Source organism: Tasmannia lanceolata, unplaced genomic scaffold (assembly GCF_043159265.1).
Source record: "Tasmannia lanceolata isolate RefF3 unplaced genomic scaffold, GAP_Taslan_0.1 ptg000008l, whole genome shotgun sequence".
Lineage (NCBI taxonomy): Eukaryota > Viridiplantae > Streptophyta > Magnoliopsida > Canellales > Winteraceae > Tasmannia > Tasmannia lanceolata.
In genome coordinates this window covers 51,770,424-51,788,184 of record NW_027518685.1, presented here as the reverse complement: position 1 = coordinate 51,788,184, position 17,761 = coordinate 51,770,424, and the positions used below count along the sequence as shown (strand labels likewise).

The 17,761-nt window shown below is 44.8% G+C and overlaps 1 protein-coding gene across 2 annotated transcripts; it reads left to right on the top strand.

The window, feature by feature from the left end:
* The first annotated feature begins 976 nt into the window (after nt 1–976).
* On the top strand, nt 977–15,893 carry LOC143885356 (caffeic acid 3-O-methyltransferase-like). 2 transcript variants are annotated; one of them, XM_077389483.1, is made up of 4 exons: nt 977–1,508; nt 3,799–4,109; nt 4,543–4,607; nt 12,708–12,851. In XM_077389483.1, exons 1-4 carry the CDS (start codon nt 1,096–1,098, stop codon nt 12,834–12,836), a joined length of 918 nt encoding a protein of 305 aa, XP_077245598.1. In that variant the 5' UTR covers nt 977–1,095; the 3' UTR covers nt 12,837–12,851. The 2 variants fall into 2 exon arrangements, with proteins under 2 accessions (XP_077245598.1, XP_077245597.1); XM_077389482.1 differs by lacking the exon at nt 12,708–12,851 and adding an exon at nt 15,356–15,893 and having other exon boundaries at nt 982–1,508.
* Nucleotides 15,894–17,761: the final 1,868 nt, after the last annotated feature.

The following is a 17,761-nucleotide window of genomic DNA, read 5'->3' as shown; positions in this document are numbered from 1 at the left end:
TCAATTCATTGGCATGTGTCCAATCAAGATAAATTGTCAAAATAGCCACTTTCAAAGTACTTTCCTAAAAAAATACAGTAATAAACTAGATTAATAGAGCCTGGAAAAAGCTACAACCATGATTGGCAACAATGAATTTTTTTTTCCATGAAATATTAGTCTAATCAAGTGGTGAGATGGGACCGGAAAGGGAGAGACGAAACAGTCTAAGCGGGGAGTGGGTAAGAAAAAGGAAACAGGGAAAATAAACTCCACTCGAAAGAAAATAAACTCCACTCGAAAGACGATTAATATTTTCCTGTTTTTCGACCAGTACTTCTCACCCTCTCAAGTGTACTCCTCCAACCTAGGGATGCAACTCGGGTCGGGTACAACCCAAACCCGTCAGGTTCAACCCCAAAAAAAGTCAGGTTGGGCTGGGTTGAGTTTGGGTAGGGTTCGGGTTGAGTTTTACCAACCCGGTTTGAGTTCGCATCGAGCTTGGGTTGAGGGCTTGGGGTTGACGCAAGTATAACCCAGTATTTTTTTTTTATCATTTTTTTTTAGTATGCTTAAAAGTCGGGTTGGGTCAGGTTGAACTCGAGTCGGGTCGGGTTGGAAAAAAAGGGTTACTCGAGTCAGGTCGGGTTGAACCTCATCGGGTTGGAACTCGGTTCAGGTCAGGTTCGAGTTGAGTAAATGGTTCCTTGATTCAGGTACTCGAGTTGCACCCCTTCTTCCCAATCCTCTCCTACCACTTGATTAGACAAGTATTCCATGGAAAAAAAAATTATCGTACCAAACATGGACTAAATGTAAACAAAACATTCACTTCAATCATTTTATAAAACACGTTTCCTCTTAAGATTAGCTAACCATGACTATCGTGAAAAAACACATCAAAGAAAAGGGAAGTCCCGACAGTCCCACCTTAGATGCGTTCATTCTAGATAAAAAGGATGTTGCACCAATTTTCTTCAAAGGGTGGGTCCGGCATGCGAAGTGGGTGACCCGAAAACTCCCATATATATTCTCCTAAAAAGCCACCAAAGCTCATCCCAATCTCCATTTCAACCACCCTTCCAATTTTCTCCACTAGACAAAAAAAACCCCAACATGGTTTCCACTCTCAACCAGCCAAAAAACTCCAACGAAGATGAAGAAGCATGTATGTTCGCCATGCAATTGGCCAGTGCCTCAGTCTTCCCAATGGCTTTGAAGGCAGCCATAGAGCTTGAGGTACTAGAGCTCATAGCCAAAGCAGGCCAAGGGGCCTACCTTTCTCCTTCAGAGATCGCATCTCAGCTCCCCATACGCAACCCAGATGCAGCCACCATGCTCGATCGGATCCTACGCCTACTGGCTAGTTATTCGATCCTTACATGCTCTCTCATCAGGCATGAAGATGGTAACCTGGAGAGATTGTATGGCCTTGCACCAGTCTGTAAATTCCTCGTTAGGAACGAAGATGGTGTGTCAATTTCGCCTTTGGTGCTAATGAATCAGGACAGGGTCCTGATGGAGAGCTGGTACGCTTCACACTTTCCATGACATTCACGTGAACCACTTGAAACTTTCCTACTTTCTTGTTTGAATATTATTTTGGGTGTGTATGGCCCAAAGAAAAAAGTGGAGCCCATATTATTTGGGTGATCCAGACCATTCGTTTTATGGGCCCTTATGTGGATAGGGTGTGCCCAAAAAACCTTCTTTGTAGGATTTTAGTTTTTGTGGTGGTTCAAAATGAATGGCACAATATAGAAACCTACACGGATCAAAGGGTTTGCTGGTCTTATGGAGAGGATTTTCAAGGCATTACCTATCTAGGGCAGGTCCCAACAAATGAATAGTTTAGATCACCCAAATAATGTGGGCCACACCTTTTTGGGGCTGCACGTGCGTGTCCACGGTATAAATTCTTGTGATATCTGCACTCCCTTGTCTTAATAAAGTGTCTAATCTTCATTTTAACACTTATTTAATCAAAACTGCAAAATGCTTTTAGGGCCCGTTTGGATACCTCAGATTTTGTATTTGGATTTGGAATTGAGTTTTGAGTGCAAAATTAATAGATCTGCCAGCTCATGTTGAGGTTGAGAGAGAAAGGGAAGGGGGTACTTACTAGTGGAGAGGAGAGGTTGAGGAGCAAAGGGGGTGAACGAAACTGCCAGATCGGATTTCCAATTTCTTATTTCCACAGCAAATTTAGAAATCTGATTTTTTTCACTTTCAGCTGCTGAATTAGAAATCCAAGAATTTGATCCGACCCAAATTACAATGCAAAAAGGGCTGCAAATGTGAGAAATCCAAATCAAAATCTTCTCGGCATTCAAACGTGCCCTTATAGATTTCAAAAAGGTCTTTTTGTGAAAGACCTATTGGTTGGCATATTTGTAGAAGGCTAGTTCTCATCTTTTTCGCTACTTGAAAAAAGGGAAATTAATTAAATTGCGATCGGGCGTGTACATTTTTTTTTTTTTGAAGATATATGGTCTAATCCCCCTCCCCCCCACCCCCATGATTTGACGTAAAAAAGCGTAAGTCTGCACAAATCACGTGAACAGGGGGCGCATAATCCTAAGGGGGCGAAAAAAATCATCTTCCAATCTTTACTACATAATAGAAAGACTGGATCCTACCATATAGTTAAAGTTTAAAAAAAAAGGAATCAATTTGCTGTTAGGAATTATGAAATCCGTAAGTTATTGTTCGGGTGTATTATGGAAATTATTTGGGATGCAAGAACCAAATAGTAAGTTATTGTTCAGGTGTATTACGGAAATTAGTTTGGATGCAAGAACCAAATAATTCTCTCTGGCAGACCAAAATATATCTAATTTCCCAGAATGGTTCACATCATCCGAATAGGTGTGCCCAACTGTACTTTTGACTTCCTACAAAACTTCTTATAAATGATCGCCCATAATTCAGTAATATTTCGAAAAATTCCAGCTGGAGTCTCCTTTCTAATTGATTGAATGAGGCCAATTGTGGTGGATATTCTTTGTTAAAAATTTACCCCAAGTGATCCGTGTTCTACAAAATATTACTAAACCATGCGTGCTCTTTTATAAATAAGGAGATGATTTTTTCAGCCCACCTTAGGATGGTAGACCCCCCTTTTACGTGAATTGTGGGCAACGCTTTTTGACATCAAACCGCGTTAACAGGGGGCTGTATCCCTCCTAAGGGGTGAAAAAATCATCTCCCTTATAAATATTGAAAGTAGAGATGGTCTTTTGAAAATAACTCAAATCATAGGTAAAGTTTTGTTAAAAGCCACCGACAGCTAATTAATGACGTGTTTATATGATTTTCATTCCTTATATTTTTCTGTGGAATAAATATTTTGCTTCATTCTCCCTATTCTGATGTTGATTTTTCCAAACAATACAAATGCATGGCTATCTGTTCCTGTAATGGTCCAAATTATTTATTTTTTAACCCCACGTGGATTGAGTATCTCAAATGTCTCCCCCATCAGATAATTCTTACCCTCCGTTTTGTGGACATCTTTTTGTACAAATCATAGGGTAATTTCTATTTGATGGGGAGACTTTTGGGGCATGGCCATCCATGGTGGGTGTCACCAAATGAATGGTTTGCATCATCTTAGTGGGGCTCATGAGAACAATTTGACTCATAAAACAGGTTGCTTCTTTGAGGTAACACAGCCAACAAATAAATGATCTGGATCATCTCAGTCTAAGGTCCCACTAATTTAAGAAAAAAGCCACCACTGAAAATCGTCCAATCAAAGATGATCGTACGGTTGTACAGAATTCCCTTACACCATACTCCGTACTGTTTCTTGCACAGGTACCACCTAAAAGAAGCAGTTTTGGAAGGTGGGATCCCTTTCAACAGGGCTTATGGAATGACAGCGTTTGAATATCATGGAACCGACCCCAGATTCAACAAGGTTTTCAATAAAGGAATGTCAGATCATTCTAGTCTAGTCATGAAGAAGATTCTTAATACCTACAAGGGTTTGGAAGGCCTGAAGGTGTTGGTGGATGTGGGGGGTGGAGTTGGAGCCACCCTCAACATGATTGTTTCAAAGTATCCCCACATTAAGGGCATTAATTTTGATTTGCATCATGTCATTGCTGAGGCACCTCCTTACTCTGGTATGGTTCCTTGCTTAGATGAAGATATTTTCTGTTTAAGATATCAATTTATACAAGTCCAATTTTGATCTGACGGTTATTACATGTGGGATCATTCTTCTTTTGATAATTGCCCATCTATGAGGATAACCGTTGGATTGAGATTGAGCATGGCCAAACTGAGAGAGAGAGAGAGAGAGAGAGAGAGAGAGAGAGAGAGAGAGAGAGAGAGAGAGAGAAACGGTGAAAAAATACTCTAGTTCAAATTATGTATTTGTTTTCCCTTTTTTAGGGGTTTTTCAGGCCACTCTCACTCTCTTCCTCTCTAAGTCTCCCTATTGGCCCATGACTCACAACTAACTCCAATAATATTCTAATGAATATTTTTCATGGTTGCCTAAAATGCCCTAAGTTTGGTATTGGAGTAAACAGAGGATATTTGGTTTGGTTGCAGGTGTAGAGCATGTTGGGGGAGATATGTTTGTTATAGTTCCGAGCACGGAAGCAATTTTCATGAAGGTGAGTTTTTGCTGATTTCTAAAATTCTGACCATAAGAAATAGGAAATTTTTTGGGATATATGGTTCCAAAAGGGAAATGATATAAAGACATTCACATTTTATTTGCTTGGGACAGCCCCTTCTAGTGTAAAAGAGGAGTCATAAATACACTAAAGTCCACAGTAGCAAGTGAAAAAAAGGGGCCAATATGCCACTTCCTTCCAAAATTGTGACAATATGCGTCCCCACTTTGGTTACTAGAGCACTAGAACGATGATGATTATGCCAGGAAAACAACTATAAAATTTGTAATTTCCATGGTATCTAAAGAAAATATTTTGGTTAGTTTGCTGCGCTATTATTTCGTTGAATTAGTGGCATTGATTTGTGATGGGGTGTGAAAACAGCAGCCTATCACAGGCTGACACCTGTCCTGGAGTAGGTGAACTCCAGCCTATCACAGGCCGCCACCTGTCCTGGAGTAGGTGAACTCCAGCCTGTAGCAGGCCGCCACCTGTCCTGGACACCTGTCTTGGAGTAGGTGAACTCCTGCCTGTAGCAGGCCGCCACCTGTCCTGGACACGTCATCGAGTTTCCCTCTATAAAAGGGGGTTCAAAGCTCAAACCAATGGGTAATGAAAAACCTTCTCTCCACCCTAAACTCTCAAACTAGCTCTGCACTCCTGCTCATACTGACTTGAGTGTCGAAGGGCCTGTCCGGAGTAAAACCCGGGTTGGTCTTCTGATCTCGCTTGCCTCTGTGCAGGACTCAGCCCTCATAGCAGAACTCAGCCACTTCATCCCACCTCACTCCAGTCCCTCAGGATTCAGCTCCTCGGGTCATCCAGCTCCGCTCTTACGTCACTGTCGTACCTGTTACCGATTTTTGGTCTAACAGATTGGCGCCATACGTGGGACCACGAACTAAAAGCTATTCAGATCCCCTTACAAAATGGCAGGACGGAGAACTGCTCGAGTACCCACTGCACGGACTGCCCGATAAAGTGTTACCTCGCAGGACCCGGAGTGAGCGAATCGCCTCACAGGTGGTGGCTGCTTCTGCCATAGCCGAGCAGAGCTCCGCTCGCTTGGACCATCTCAATCCTACACCTACTCCGGATGAAGTTCAAGCCCTTTTTCAGCAGATGACGGCCCTCGTCGGTCAATACCAGCAGCTAGTCCAAGCGCCTCCCTAACCTCCCCCAGAAGCTTCACGACCTGTACAGGAAAGGTCGAATATTCACAGAGGGGAGGCAGCACGCCACGATGAAGACCGGACTCACCGCTCAAAGCAAGTCCATCACTCCGGGGCCAGGCATGCGTATACGGAGCCTCACCACCGCCGAAGGTTGCGATCCCATTCTCCGCGAAGGCCCCGAGCTTGTGAAAACTGCACACGGCAAGAGAAGTTCCGGCCTCGTCAAAAGAGTCCGGAAAGTCAGTCCGGCTCTGCGGCGAGCCCATCGGTGGAGAGAAGCAAGTCACCTGACCGTAGAGCTGATCCGATGCTACGGAGGATGGAAGAAATGGACCACCGAATAGAAGAGCTGGCAAAGGATCAGAGCCGGCCCGCTTCGAGGGCGTTCTCAAGCAGAACGCCGTTTACCGACGACGTCATGGGTGCCCCAGCACCCAGAGGATTCAAAATGCCAACCGTCCCACAGTACGACGGGACCACTGACCCAGTGGACCACTTGGAGACCTTCAGAACAATGATGCTTCTCCACGGCGGGTCAGACGGCTTCCTTTGTAGAGCATTCCCGACGACGCTGACTGGTGCCGCAAGAGACTGGTACTCAAGGATCAAACCAAACTCCATCGGCAACTTTGATGGCTACGGGGATGATCTGGTCCGCCATTTCATGAGTAGCCGCAGGCCAAGGAAAACAACAGCATCCTTGATGGCCTTGCGGCAGGAGGACAATGAGCCTCTGAAGGTATTCGTGAGCCGCTTCAACAGGGAGGCACTCCAAGTGCCAAATCTAGATCCCTCAGCCGTTACGAACGCGCTCCTCGCGGGTGCTAGGTCTAACGAATTTTGCCGCTCAGTGGCTCGCCAAAATCCGCACTCACTGGCGGATCTGATGGCCGGGGCTGAGGAGTACATAGCAGTTGAAGAGACACTGGCGGCCCTGAACTCAAATCGGAGGAGAACCTCCGAGGATAAAAACCCTACTAGGCAGCGTAGGGATGACAAGGCCCCCAGAAAAGAGAAGTCCCCGCAGAGGAGGGAAGAGAACTTCACCCTTCTCAACACCTCGCGGAGACACATACTGGCTGCTATCAGTAGTGAAGAGTTCGTGAGGTGGCCGACCAGAATGATCTCCAAGGGAAATAAGAGGGACCAATCAAAGTACTGTCGGTTCCACAGGGACCACGGTCACGACACAGACGAATGTTGGCAGCTCAAGGAAGAAATCGAGCTGTTGATTGGCCGGGGCTATTTGAAAAAGTACGTCCGAAGTGACGGCCACAAACCGGAGCGCAGAGAGAAGAGCCCTCAGGGCCGCAACCCTCGACGGTCGTAGCCGCCCCCTGCGAAGGACCAATCTCCCCCTCCATCCAGTCCACAACCAGAAGCACACCGATCCCAACCAAGGGGGGTCATCGGCACGATTATGGGCGGACCCGCCGCTGGGGACATGTCATCTGCTGCTCGAAAAGCATATGCACGCCGAGTCAACGCCGTACACACATGCAGCAAGAAGATGAGGACGGAGAATGAGATCTCCTTTTCAGATGCGGATCTCGACAACCTGATACTGCCTCACGACGACGCCCTGGTCTTAACCATGCTCGTCACAAACTGGGAGTTGAAGAAAATCCTGGTCGACAATGGGAGTTCGGCCGATATTTTGTACTATCATGCTTTGGAAAGAATGATGATAGGTGACGACCGCTTAAGGCCGGCGAACTCAGATCTGTTCGGTTTCTCAGGAGAGGTCGTCAAAGTGGAGGGACAGATTGAACTCCTAGTCCTCGTCGGAGAGCCGCCCTGCCAAACCTTCGCCATGGTCAACTTCCTGGTAGTGAGGGCCACTTCGGTCTATAACGCTATCTTGGGACGGCCAGGCCAGAACCTAATTCGTGCAGTCACTTCAGCGTATCACCAGAAAATGAAGTTCATAACGCCAAACGGCGTGGGTGAGGTCAGAGGAGATCAACCACAGTCCAGGGAGTGCTATGCCATGGCACTCAAAAGGCAAAGATGCATCGGAATCCTTGCCGATTCAACTACTTGATCTGAGAGACGAAGCATAGGTGACTGAACCCGCCGAAGACCTCAGAAAATACTATCAGTAGTAGACCACCCGGCGTGGAAGTGACTTTGTAAATATCTGCTGAATGTGAATGATAGAAGCTCTTTTGCAAATCTCTTCGTACAACTTGGAAACCCAGTTCACTAAAACTCGGGTACTCTGGAAACCCAGTTCACTAAAACTCGGGTACTTGCTATTTGGAAACCCGGTTCGCTAAAACTGGGTACTCGCTGCTTGGTTCGCCACGCCTCGTCTCCGCAAAGATCGGGAGCGTACTCCTGGTCCGGAACCAGCCCGGATGCAAAAACCAACGGAACTTGGAAACCCAGTTCACTAAAACTCGAGTACTCTGAAAACCCAGTTCACTAAAACTCGGGTACTTGCTATTTGGAAACCCGGTTCGCTAAAACTGGGTACTCGCTGCTTGGTTCGCCACGGCTCGTCTCCGCAAAGATCGGGAGCGTACTCCTGGTCCGGAACCAGCCCGGATACAAAAACCAACGCAACTTGGAAACCGAGTTCACTAAAACTCGGGTACTTTGGAAACCCAGTTCACTAAAACTCGGGTACTTGCTATTTGGAAACCCGGTTCGCTAAAACTGGGTACTCGCTGCTTGGTTCGCCACGGCTCGTCTCCGCAAAGACCAGGAGCGCACTCCTGGTCCGGAACCAGCCCGGATGCAAAAACCAACGCCGCTTGGAAACCCAGTTCGCTAAAACTTGGGTACTCTGGAAACCAGTTCACTAAAACTTGGGTACTTATATCTGGAAACCCAGTTCGCTAAAACTTGGGTACTTATATCTGGAAACCCAGTTCCCTAAAACTTGGGTACTTATATCTGGAAACCCAGTTCACTAAAACTTGGGTACTTATATTTGGAAACCCAGTTCGCTAAAACTTGTGTACTTATATCTGGAAACTCAGTTCACCAAAACTTGGGTACCTATATCTGGAAACCCAGTTCACTAAAACTTGGGTACTTATATTTGGAAACCCAGTTCGCCAAAACTCGGGTACTTATATCTGGAAACCCAGTTGGCCAAAACTCGGGTACTTACATCTCGAAACCCAGTTCACTAAAACTTGGGTACTTATATCTGAAAACCCAGTTCGCAAAAATTGGGTACTTATTATCTATTTGGAACCTAGCTTTCTAAACCTGGGTATCTGACGCTTGGAGACCTAGTTTACCAAAACTCGAAAACTCGCAAGTTAGTTTATTTCAAATGTCTGCCCATAGCAAGAGATCAAACAATGTTACTATTCAGAAGCAGACGGATGAAGAGCAAGTAAAACATCAAAGTATGATTTCTGTTCATAAAAGAGTAGGGCCTCGAAAAGCCATTACAAAAGATGAGAGCCTCAAAAAGCAGCTACAAAAGTTGGGTCTCTAAGGACCATTACAAAAAGAATCAGATAACATGACTCAAGGGGCCTCGTGGCTGTCATCTCGTTGTAACCCCTCCTCCGAAACCACTACGCCAGCGGTGGTGACCGGCTCCTCGTCGACGAGCGTCGGGGCTTCAGGAACATTCAGGCCGGTCAAGGTCGCAGTCGGATTGGATGCTTTGACCTGCTCGAGACAGTCAAAGTATCCAATCTTGTAGGCCTCACTGGACAAACTAAAAAGTTCGTCCTCGCGCTTTTGTACGGCCTCTACGACGGCCTCCTTAATGGCCTCTGTCTGCCTCTCCTTGGCTCTCTCTCTCTGAGCGTTAAGGGCTTCAACTGCTTTCTGCTTCTGAAGGGTCAGCTCCTCCCTAAGCAGCTTCTTCTCCGCCTCCACCCCGTCCGATGCTTGTTTGAAGCTCCTTAGCCTCCATCGCCAGCTTTCCATTCTCCGTTTCTGACTTCGTGATTGCATCGGAGAATTTCTTACTCTTCTCCTGAAGATCATTAAAGTACACTCCAATCTACAGATACAAATAAGCTAGCGTTAATACAGGAAAGCGAAGTAAGAGACGGACAGAAAGTAAGCGTGTTCGTTGACCATCTTACTTGATAAAGTGACGAAAATACGGCCTCTTCGGCCGTAGCTGGCGGTTCGTGGAGAACCTGCTGCTTGTCTTTGCTGAGAATACATTTGCTCTGAATCTCAACAGCTACTCAGCTTTCGCCTAAGCCAGTATCATTTTTCTGAACGGCCCAGTTGGGCCGAAAAACGTTGTCCCCTATCTTCACCATGGGAGGACGGGCTCCGGCTCCAGCGGGCGTCCCCCCCGACTTCGAGGATCCCGCTCCTTTGCCAAAAGCACCAACCAGTTTCACCGTGGTTTTGCCTTTGGGTGGCGGTGGAGGCGCAGTGTCTTGGGTGTAAGCCGGACTCGCCATCTCGGCTGCTTTCCTTTTTTGGCTCTGATGGGCCACTTGCTGAGCCCCCTGCTGAGCCCTGGGAAGGGCCCCTTGTCGTATTCTCTCAACTGTTGATTGTTGTTTCATTTCTGCAAGTGAACATAAACAGAGCAGTCAGAAGCAAAAAGCAAGAAAAACAAATAGAGTTCAGAACAAGGCTAGCCACATACGTGCAGAAGTCGCAGTACTAAGACCGAGCCCGGCCAGAACTTCTTCCCCTGAAAAGTCCCCGCAGTGAATAAGGCCTCCCCGTTCCACCTCCTCTCGTATTAGGGCGAACGTTCTCAAATCTTCGCCCTCGAGAAACGGTTTACGACTCAGTGCAGTTGTATCAGGGACATTCCAGATTAGAGGAACCGGCCAGGGCTCGCTGGATTCCCTATCTTCGACGTAGAAGAACCTATTCTTCCACGTGTGTATTGAAGAGGGAATGCCAGTGATTATTTTCAACTAGGAGCGCTGGCTAATATAAATCCAGCCCCCTTCCTTATGCCTCTTCAGGTGAGCACAAGCATGGAATAACGGCACAGACACGCTTCTCTCCAGCCGACCATGAACAAGGTACACAAACCCAGTCAGTATCCTCCATGAGTTCGGGGCAACCTGGGCTGGGGCCAGTCCGTAATATCGAAGCACCGCGGTGAAGAACGGGTGCAACGGGAACCTGAGTCCGGCCCTCAACGACTCATCATAGATACAGACATCCGAACTTTCATTACAAGCTCTATCTCTCTCTATCGCCGCCCTCAGTCTAAACCTGGGGGGCACACAGTACTTGTCTCTAATATCCTTCATCATGGACCCATCAAGGTAGTTCTCATCGACAAGAGCCCGCATATTGTACCTAGGGTTGGCTTCCATCCGGGCCCTAGCTACGACTTCAACGGTCCGGCCAGGAAGAAATGTTGTGGATGCCTCAGCGACGTCACTACCAACACTCCCTTCTGCTCGGAGACTACCCGTTGGGAGTGGAGTGACGTTCAGATCCAATATCACCTCCTCGTGATTCTCTCCGTCGTCGCTATCTACAATCTCTACTCTAACGTTTGGACTTTCCATTACTGGACTCTGATTTGGACTAGACTCTGAGCTACTGGAGGAAGACTCCGAGCCGGACTCGGACTAGAACTGTTATGAGACATGTAGTAGAAAAGAGAGAAAGGCTGAGAAGAATACCGGGCAGAGTAGAAAGCTCCTAAATCCGCGCGCGACTCCAACCACGCACTATGCAAGCCGAACCGGCAGAGCAGAGAAGGAGGAGAAGTAAAAAGAGAAAAGTGAAAAGTGAAAAATGAGAAGGTAAAAACCTCTTTTTATAACCTTTTACCCAAGGCGGTGTGCATTCAATGAAGGGCACACATTTCGAGGACGTTTTACTGGTGCCACGTGTCTTCCATTTATGATGGACACACGCTTTGAGGTGAAGGTATGGGCTAATACGCGCGTATCTCCAAGAAGCTAAGGGCCTCCGGACAGAAGATAATGCTCGCGTCCATCACAAAAGTCAGTCCGGCCCAAGCCGGACTGGATATGACGCGTTTCACAAAACGACAAAAGTCAGTCCGGCCCAAGCCGGACTGGATATGACGCTTTATTAAACACCAGCCCGGCCAAGCCGGACTCACTTCCAGGTCGGACAGATCTCCAGACTCATTTTCCGGACTCATTTTCGGGCTGGATATGGCGCGTCGTTAGAAACCAGTCCGACCCAAGCCGGACTCATCTTCCGGACTCATTTCAGGCCGGACAGATTCATTTCCGGACTCAATTCCGAACTCATTTCCGAACTCAATTCCGGACTCATTTCCGGACTCAATTCCGGACTCAATTCCGGACTCAATTCCGGACTCATTTCCGGACTCAATTCCGGACTCAATTCCCGACTCATTTCCGGACTCAATTCCGGACTCATTTCAAGACTCATTTCCGGACTCATCTGCAGCAAATCTCCGAACAGATTCTGCCCATTCAGGAATGTAATTCACCACACTTCCCCAAGTCATTACAATGACTTGGAGAACTGGGGTGTGAAAACAGCAGCCTATCACAGGCCGACACCTGTCCTGGAGTAGGTGAACTCAAGCCTATCACAGGCCGCACCTGTCCTGGAATAGGTGAACTCCAGCCTATCACAGACCGCCGCCTGTCCTTGACACCTGTCATGGAGTAGGTGAACTCCAGCCTATCACAGGCCGCCACCTGTCCTGTACACCTGTCCTGGAGCAGGTGAACTCCAGCCTGTAGCAGGCCGCCACCTGTCCTGGACACCTGTCTTGGAGTAGGTGAACTCCAGCCTGTAGCAAGCCGCCACCTGTCCTGGACACGTCATCGAGTTTCCCTCTATAAAAGGGGGTTCAAAGCTCAAACCAATGGGTAATGAAAAACCTTCTCTCCACCCTAAACTCTCAGACTAGCTCTGCACTCCTGCTCATACTGACTTGAGTGTCGAAGGGCCTGTCCGGAGTAAAACCCGGGTTGGTCTTCTGACCTCGCTTGCCTCTGTGCAGGACTCAGCCTTCATAGCAGGACTCAGCCACTTCATCCCACCTCACTCCAGTCCCTCAGGATTCAGCTCCTCGGGTCATCCAGCTCCGCTCTTACGTCACTGTCGTACCTGTTACCGATTTTCGGTCTAACAATTTGCATTGATGATAGGCTTAATTACATAAACTTTAAGTGTGATTGTGAAACATTTTATATTTTATAGATGTCGTAAAGTTATGTTTTCCACAATTGAGTTACAGCAAGACCTGTTATGTTATGTCTGGGGTTCTAAAAACTTTTGAAATTCATGAGCCAGTTTTTGTTGCAATCATTTTTTCTTAGAAAAAATAATGAGTATTGCTCCTTTTTTGCTTCTTTTTGAAATAAAATGGACCCTGTCAAATTTACGGTTAATTTTTAACAGAAAATTAGAAATAAATTTTAATTCTAAAATTATTTGCGGGGTGTTTCTTTGTGCACCGTAAAATTGGATGTAAAATGAGGACGTAAACTTGTATACGTATGTGCTACCCCGGGCCCACCGCACCCACACAGATGGAGAATGATGGTCACCATTTTGCACAAAAAGTGTGGCAAACAGGAACGATCATTACCGAATTCCATGTGTATGGTAGGAGACCCGCGATTTTGTCATTTCCATAGTTTTTGTTTTGCATTTGGTGGGGATTCGAACCCACTTTCTTGTCTTCTTGCGCATGTGTCATAACCCAGGTTTTAGATTTGGACTGAAGTCCGAAATTTCGGACTGTAATTTCAGGTATCGGTCAACCCCGAAACCGAAAATGGATAAACTTGAAACATTACAAAATTTTGATCGAAACTTTTCATTATCCCTAAAATTTCGATCTGAAATTTAAGGGAAATCTCCAAAAAATATGGAATTTGTTCTTTATTTAATATTATCCCAAAATTTCAGCCGGTAATTTCGATCGAAACTGTGTACATGATAAAATATTATTTAATATGATTTCGTTAGATTTCGTCTGAAATTTCAAAATTTCAGCCAATTTAAGGGAAATCTCCAAAAAATCTAGAATTTGTTCTTTATTTAATATTGTCCTGAAATTTCAACCGGTAATTTCGATCGAAATTGTGTACAAGATAAAATATTATTTAATATGATTTCGTTAGATTTCGTCTGAAATTTTGGTTTCGGTGGGATGAGGAACAAAACGCATTCCGAAACCGAAATTTAAAACCTTGATCATAACTAAGTTGAAGAACAAAGCACTAGATGGCTCATTTCTGCGTTGGAAGGAGGCCACTTTTTTTTTCCTTTTGGTGGAACCAAGGGACGAGTTTTTGCTGTATTTTACTAGAAATTGTTATTCACACGCATTTATTTAGGGATTTGCTTCGGACCATCCTAAAAGGTAATTCACTTACCGGCTGTTGCATGAGAGAGTGACCACATGGGCTCATATTTTGTCTTATTCATTGAAATTAATAAAACCTGAATTAAATGCATACGACAAGTCACATGAATTAAATGAATAAGACAAAATATGAGCCCATGTGGCCAAACTCTCATGCAACAGCCGGTCCTCAAAATGCCTAGCAAATCCCTTTTTTTTATAATGGCACTCCCTACTTTAGTAACTAATGCTCTAATTAGTTGTTGAGACTTGCTAGTTTTAATGGATACCCGCACGGAAAATTATTATCCTAGAGGTCTTTAAAAACTAATTAGAAAAGTAAGGATTGAATTGCCATTATTGAGAGGAGGGAGTTTGGGAATTAATCTACTTTTCACATTCTTGTTTTTTCAACATTTCAGATTTTAGGTTCTTTAGAAAATCAGGTGTGCTTTTGAAGTCTACCTCCAAAGTATGCTAGAGTATATGATTTATGTATTTTGCTAGGTTGGTTTGGAAAATGTCTTTGACATTTGGTAGGGTCGAATGGTCCAGTGTTTGAATAACACGCGTAAAGAATGGTGGGAAAAATAAAGTCCAATTTAAACCTAAAAAATGCAATGCATTTCTTTATAGCAATTTGTTTTACCATCTTAGGCAGGAAGATATGGATCATTCGTTTGTTATTCGGTCTTGCCCCATGGTTTCTTCATCTTGAAGGGTTTTCCATGTAAATTGATGTATTTTATGCATCCCTCAATTTTGCTTTTCCTTTATTATATATTCTTGTTTTGATTTGCTTGTCCTGCATATCGATGGTTTGCACATTGACAACAATCAATTAGCTTTGCCAACACCATTCGTCTAAATTTCCTATCAAATCCAATTCATTCTTCAGCCAAATTCAAACTCAATCTTGAACTCTATAATTTTAAAACCAGAATCTTGCAAAATAGGGCTAGAGCATGGGGTTAATGGTTATTAGTTTCATGATCATCCAAAATGCTTGTCACCAGTGTTTAAAAATGGGGTGCGGTACGGAATGGGTTTGAGTACTCGTTTGATGTGACTGAGTACTCGGTTGGAGCAGTCATAATTCGCAAGAGTCAAAGGAGTTTTTATTGACTCTATGGGGCAAAACGAATAACGTGAATGCGGCACAACGCAGAACGCTGCCAAGGTAAAAAGGAGTCGACACAGACGCGGAGGAGTTCTAAAACTATGCTTGTTACCATTCTTATTTTGCAGAAAGAAACCAAAATTTGATTAACAAATTACGTGTATGAAACTTGCAGTGGATACTACATGATTGGAGCGACGAACATTGTTTGAAACTTCTGAAGAATTGTTATAAGGCGTTACCGGACTCTGGAAAGGTGATTATTGTGGAGTCGGTTCTCCCAGTAGCCCCTGAGAGTACTGTCATTGCAAATGCGGTCTTCCATCAGGATTTGATCATGTTGGCACACAATCCTGGAGGAAAAGAGAGGACAGAAAAGGAGTTTGAGACCATGGCCAAGGGAGCCGGGTTTTCTGGTTTTAGAGCTATATGTTCTGTTTATGGGACTTGGGTCATGGAATTCAATAAATTAATGTAAATCATGGCTTAGAAGATGTCTTGTGGTTGAATGGCTTCATGGTTTTCAAGATTTGGTACAAAATTAGAAAATGAAATAATGTAACTACTGTGCTTCAATAAAGGCAGGAAAGGTTATATGTGATTTACGTATATTGGATTTTCAATAACAGATCATTCAGTTGTGCTATTTAAGCAAGAATGAAACGTGAAAGGATCTTCTTGTTTTGTGGAATAAACATTGCCTGTTCACTTTCTCTTAATTCCCATGATGGGACTTTCCTTATTCTTCTTAATTGCAGCTCTGCTATGCCAATTTAGATTGATTTTCTCTTCAAATTCAGAAACGATACTAAAAATTATAATTCAATTCACAGAAATTTGTTGAAGATTGCTATGCTAAAGGGTCTGTGTGACTTGCCGTGTTTCCCTTCCACCGCATGGGAAAATTGTGTATTCCGACATAGACAATCTACGATGGCTGATTTCATATGCATTTTGCCAAAGTAGCTTAGTTTTGCAATCTTTCTCAACATGCGGGCTTTCATCAAACAGAAATTAAAGAAGTGATGCATGAACATCAAGACAACAGTTAGCTTCCAAGATGAAGATTATTGGTTGGTGATGCTGGTCGGATCCGTGCGTGAGTGTGAACATTCTGAAAGCGCCGACCATGCCTTCTATTTGGTTCTGGTGGCGGGAATGCTGGCTCGACCTGTGACTTACATCCAAAGATAAAAATGTTAATGACCACCCAGAGTCGGAACTCCGGGGAACCCTTCGACATTCAAGTCAAACTGAGGTACTAGGAAAGCAGAGGTGAATGTAGGTGAGGCGAGGGATCACAGTTTGCTAGAGGCAGATACGCACACCTAAGAATGTGTTTATCGGAGAGAGGTAGCCCGGTTGGTCTATAGAGTTATTGAGCAGAATCTTGGAGAGATCTGGAGTATATGCATGGATGATGATTGCCTCTATTGAGTATGGGGTGAGTATGGAGTTCCCTTTCATATGGAGGTTCTGATTTCCTGGGCGCGATGTGATAGTGACTTGACACTATAACATCGCTGAAGACGTCATCGTTGCAGGCCATGCGTGTAAGATCCTGGAAAGTGATGTGACGAGATATGCGCTATTTCTCTAGGTGGTGACAGGTTGGCAGCTGGCAGGCGTGAGATCTAATACGATGGAGGTGGGATTTGATACGAGTACATCCAACATATAAGCCCTCCCACTTCCTCGAGTCGAGGAAGTTCTAGTTGCTTTGGTATCTACGTGGCGATTTCCTTAGTGGGGGACCTTTGCTGCTTGGTACAGGTGAATGAATTGGTTCTTAAGGGGAGAGGGTTCCTTAACAAGGGGGTCGTTGTCAGAGTTAGTGCCCTAAAAGCCAGTACATTTCGTATAACTTGTGACATTAAAATTAATAAAGGAAATATTTCATGACATTTATTAGGTATTAACAGATTGAATATGTGTGATGTGCTTATTATCTAGCACACATTCTTCCTTAGGTAGCGAAGTAGGAACACAATGCTCGAGGTTTCATAGATCTTAGGGAGCGCGGAAGTATGGTATCCTGGTTCTTTGCACACCTTAAAGTATCCTTGTTGGGGTCGAGATTGGACATCTCTTCCTGTACATAACCAACACCAGTCTTGCCTACATAAACGTGTCATGGAGTGGCTTATCTCAGTCACTTGGGTAATGAACCCTAAGCAAGAATAGTGGGTACGGCGATGGGATCACGCACTGAACATGATTGAAATCCCAGCAGGCAAACCAAGAGGAAGGTTGCAAGCCCAAGGGTTCACATGGGTCTAATCATTCACCTTACCTTCTTGTTTTGATGTTAGCAAATAAAATTGATTAGCATTTATAGACTGATGTGTTGCTTTGAGGTGTTGTGCTGTTTACAGGATTTCCTGTCATAATCGCCATTACACAACTCAACTCAACACATAGCTTATGGATCAAGGAGTAAAGAAACCAAGAGCTTGCACCTACATTGGAAACATCCTCATTTGAAGATGTTCAAGTCAAGAAGCTCAACATGAAGATCCCACAAGTTCCCTAAGCAAGTGTCAAGAAGGAGCTTGGAGTTGAACATGCCATGGTGACACCT

Coding starts and splice junctions, on each gene's coding strand:
- LOC143885356 (XM_077389482.1), top strand. CDS start 1,096: ATGGTTTCCACTCTCAACCAGCCAAAAAACTCCAACGAAGATGAAGAA. Junction 1,509..3,798: donor AGGGTCCTGATGGAGAGCTG/GTACGCTTCACA, acceptor TTTCTTGCACAG/GTACCACCTAAAAGAAGCAG. Junction 4,110..4,542: donor TGAGGCACCTCCTTACTCTG/GTATGGTTCCTT, acceptor GTTTGGTTGCAG/GTGTAGAGCATGTTGGGGGA.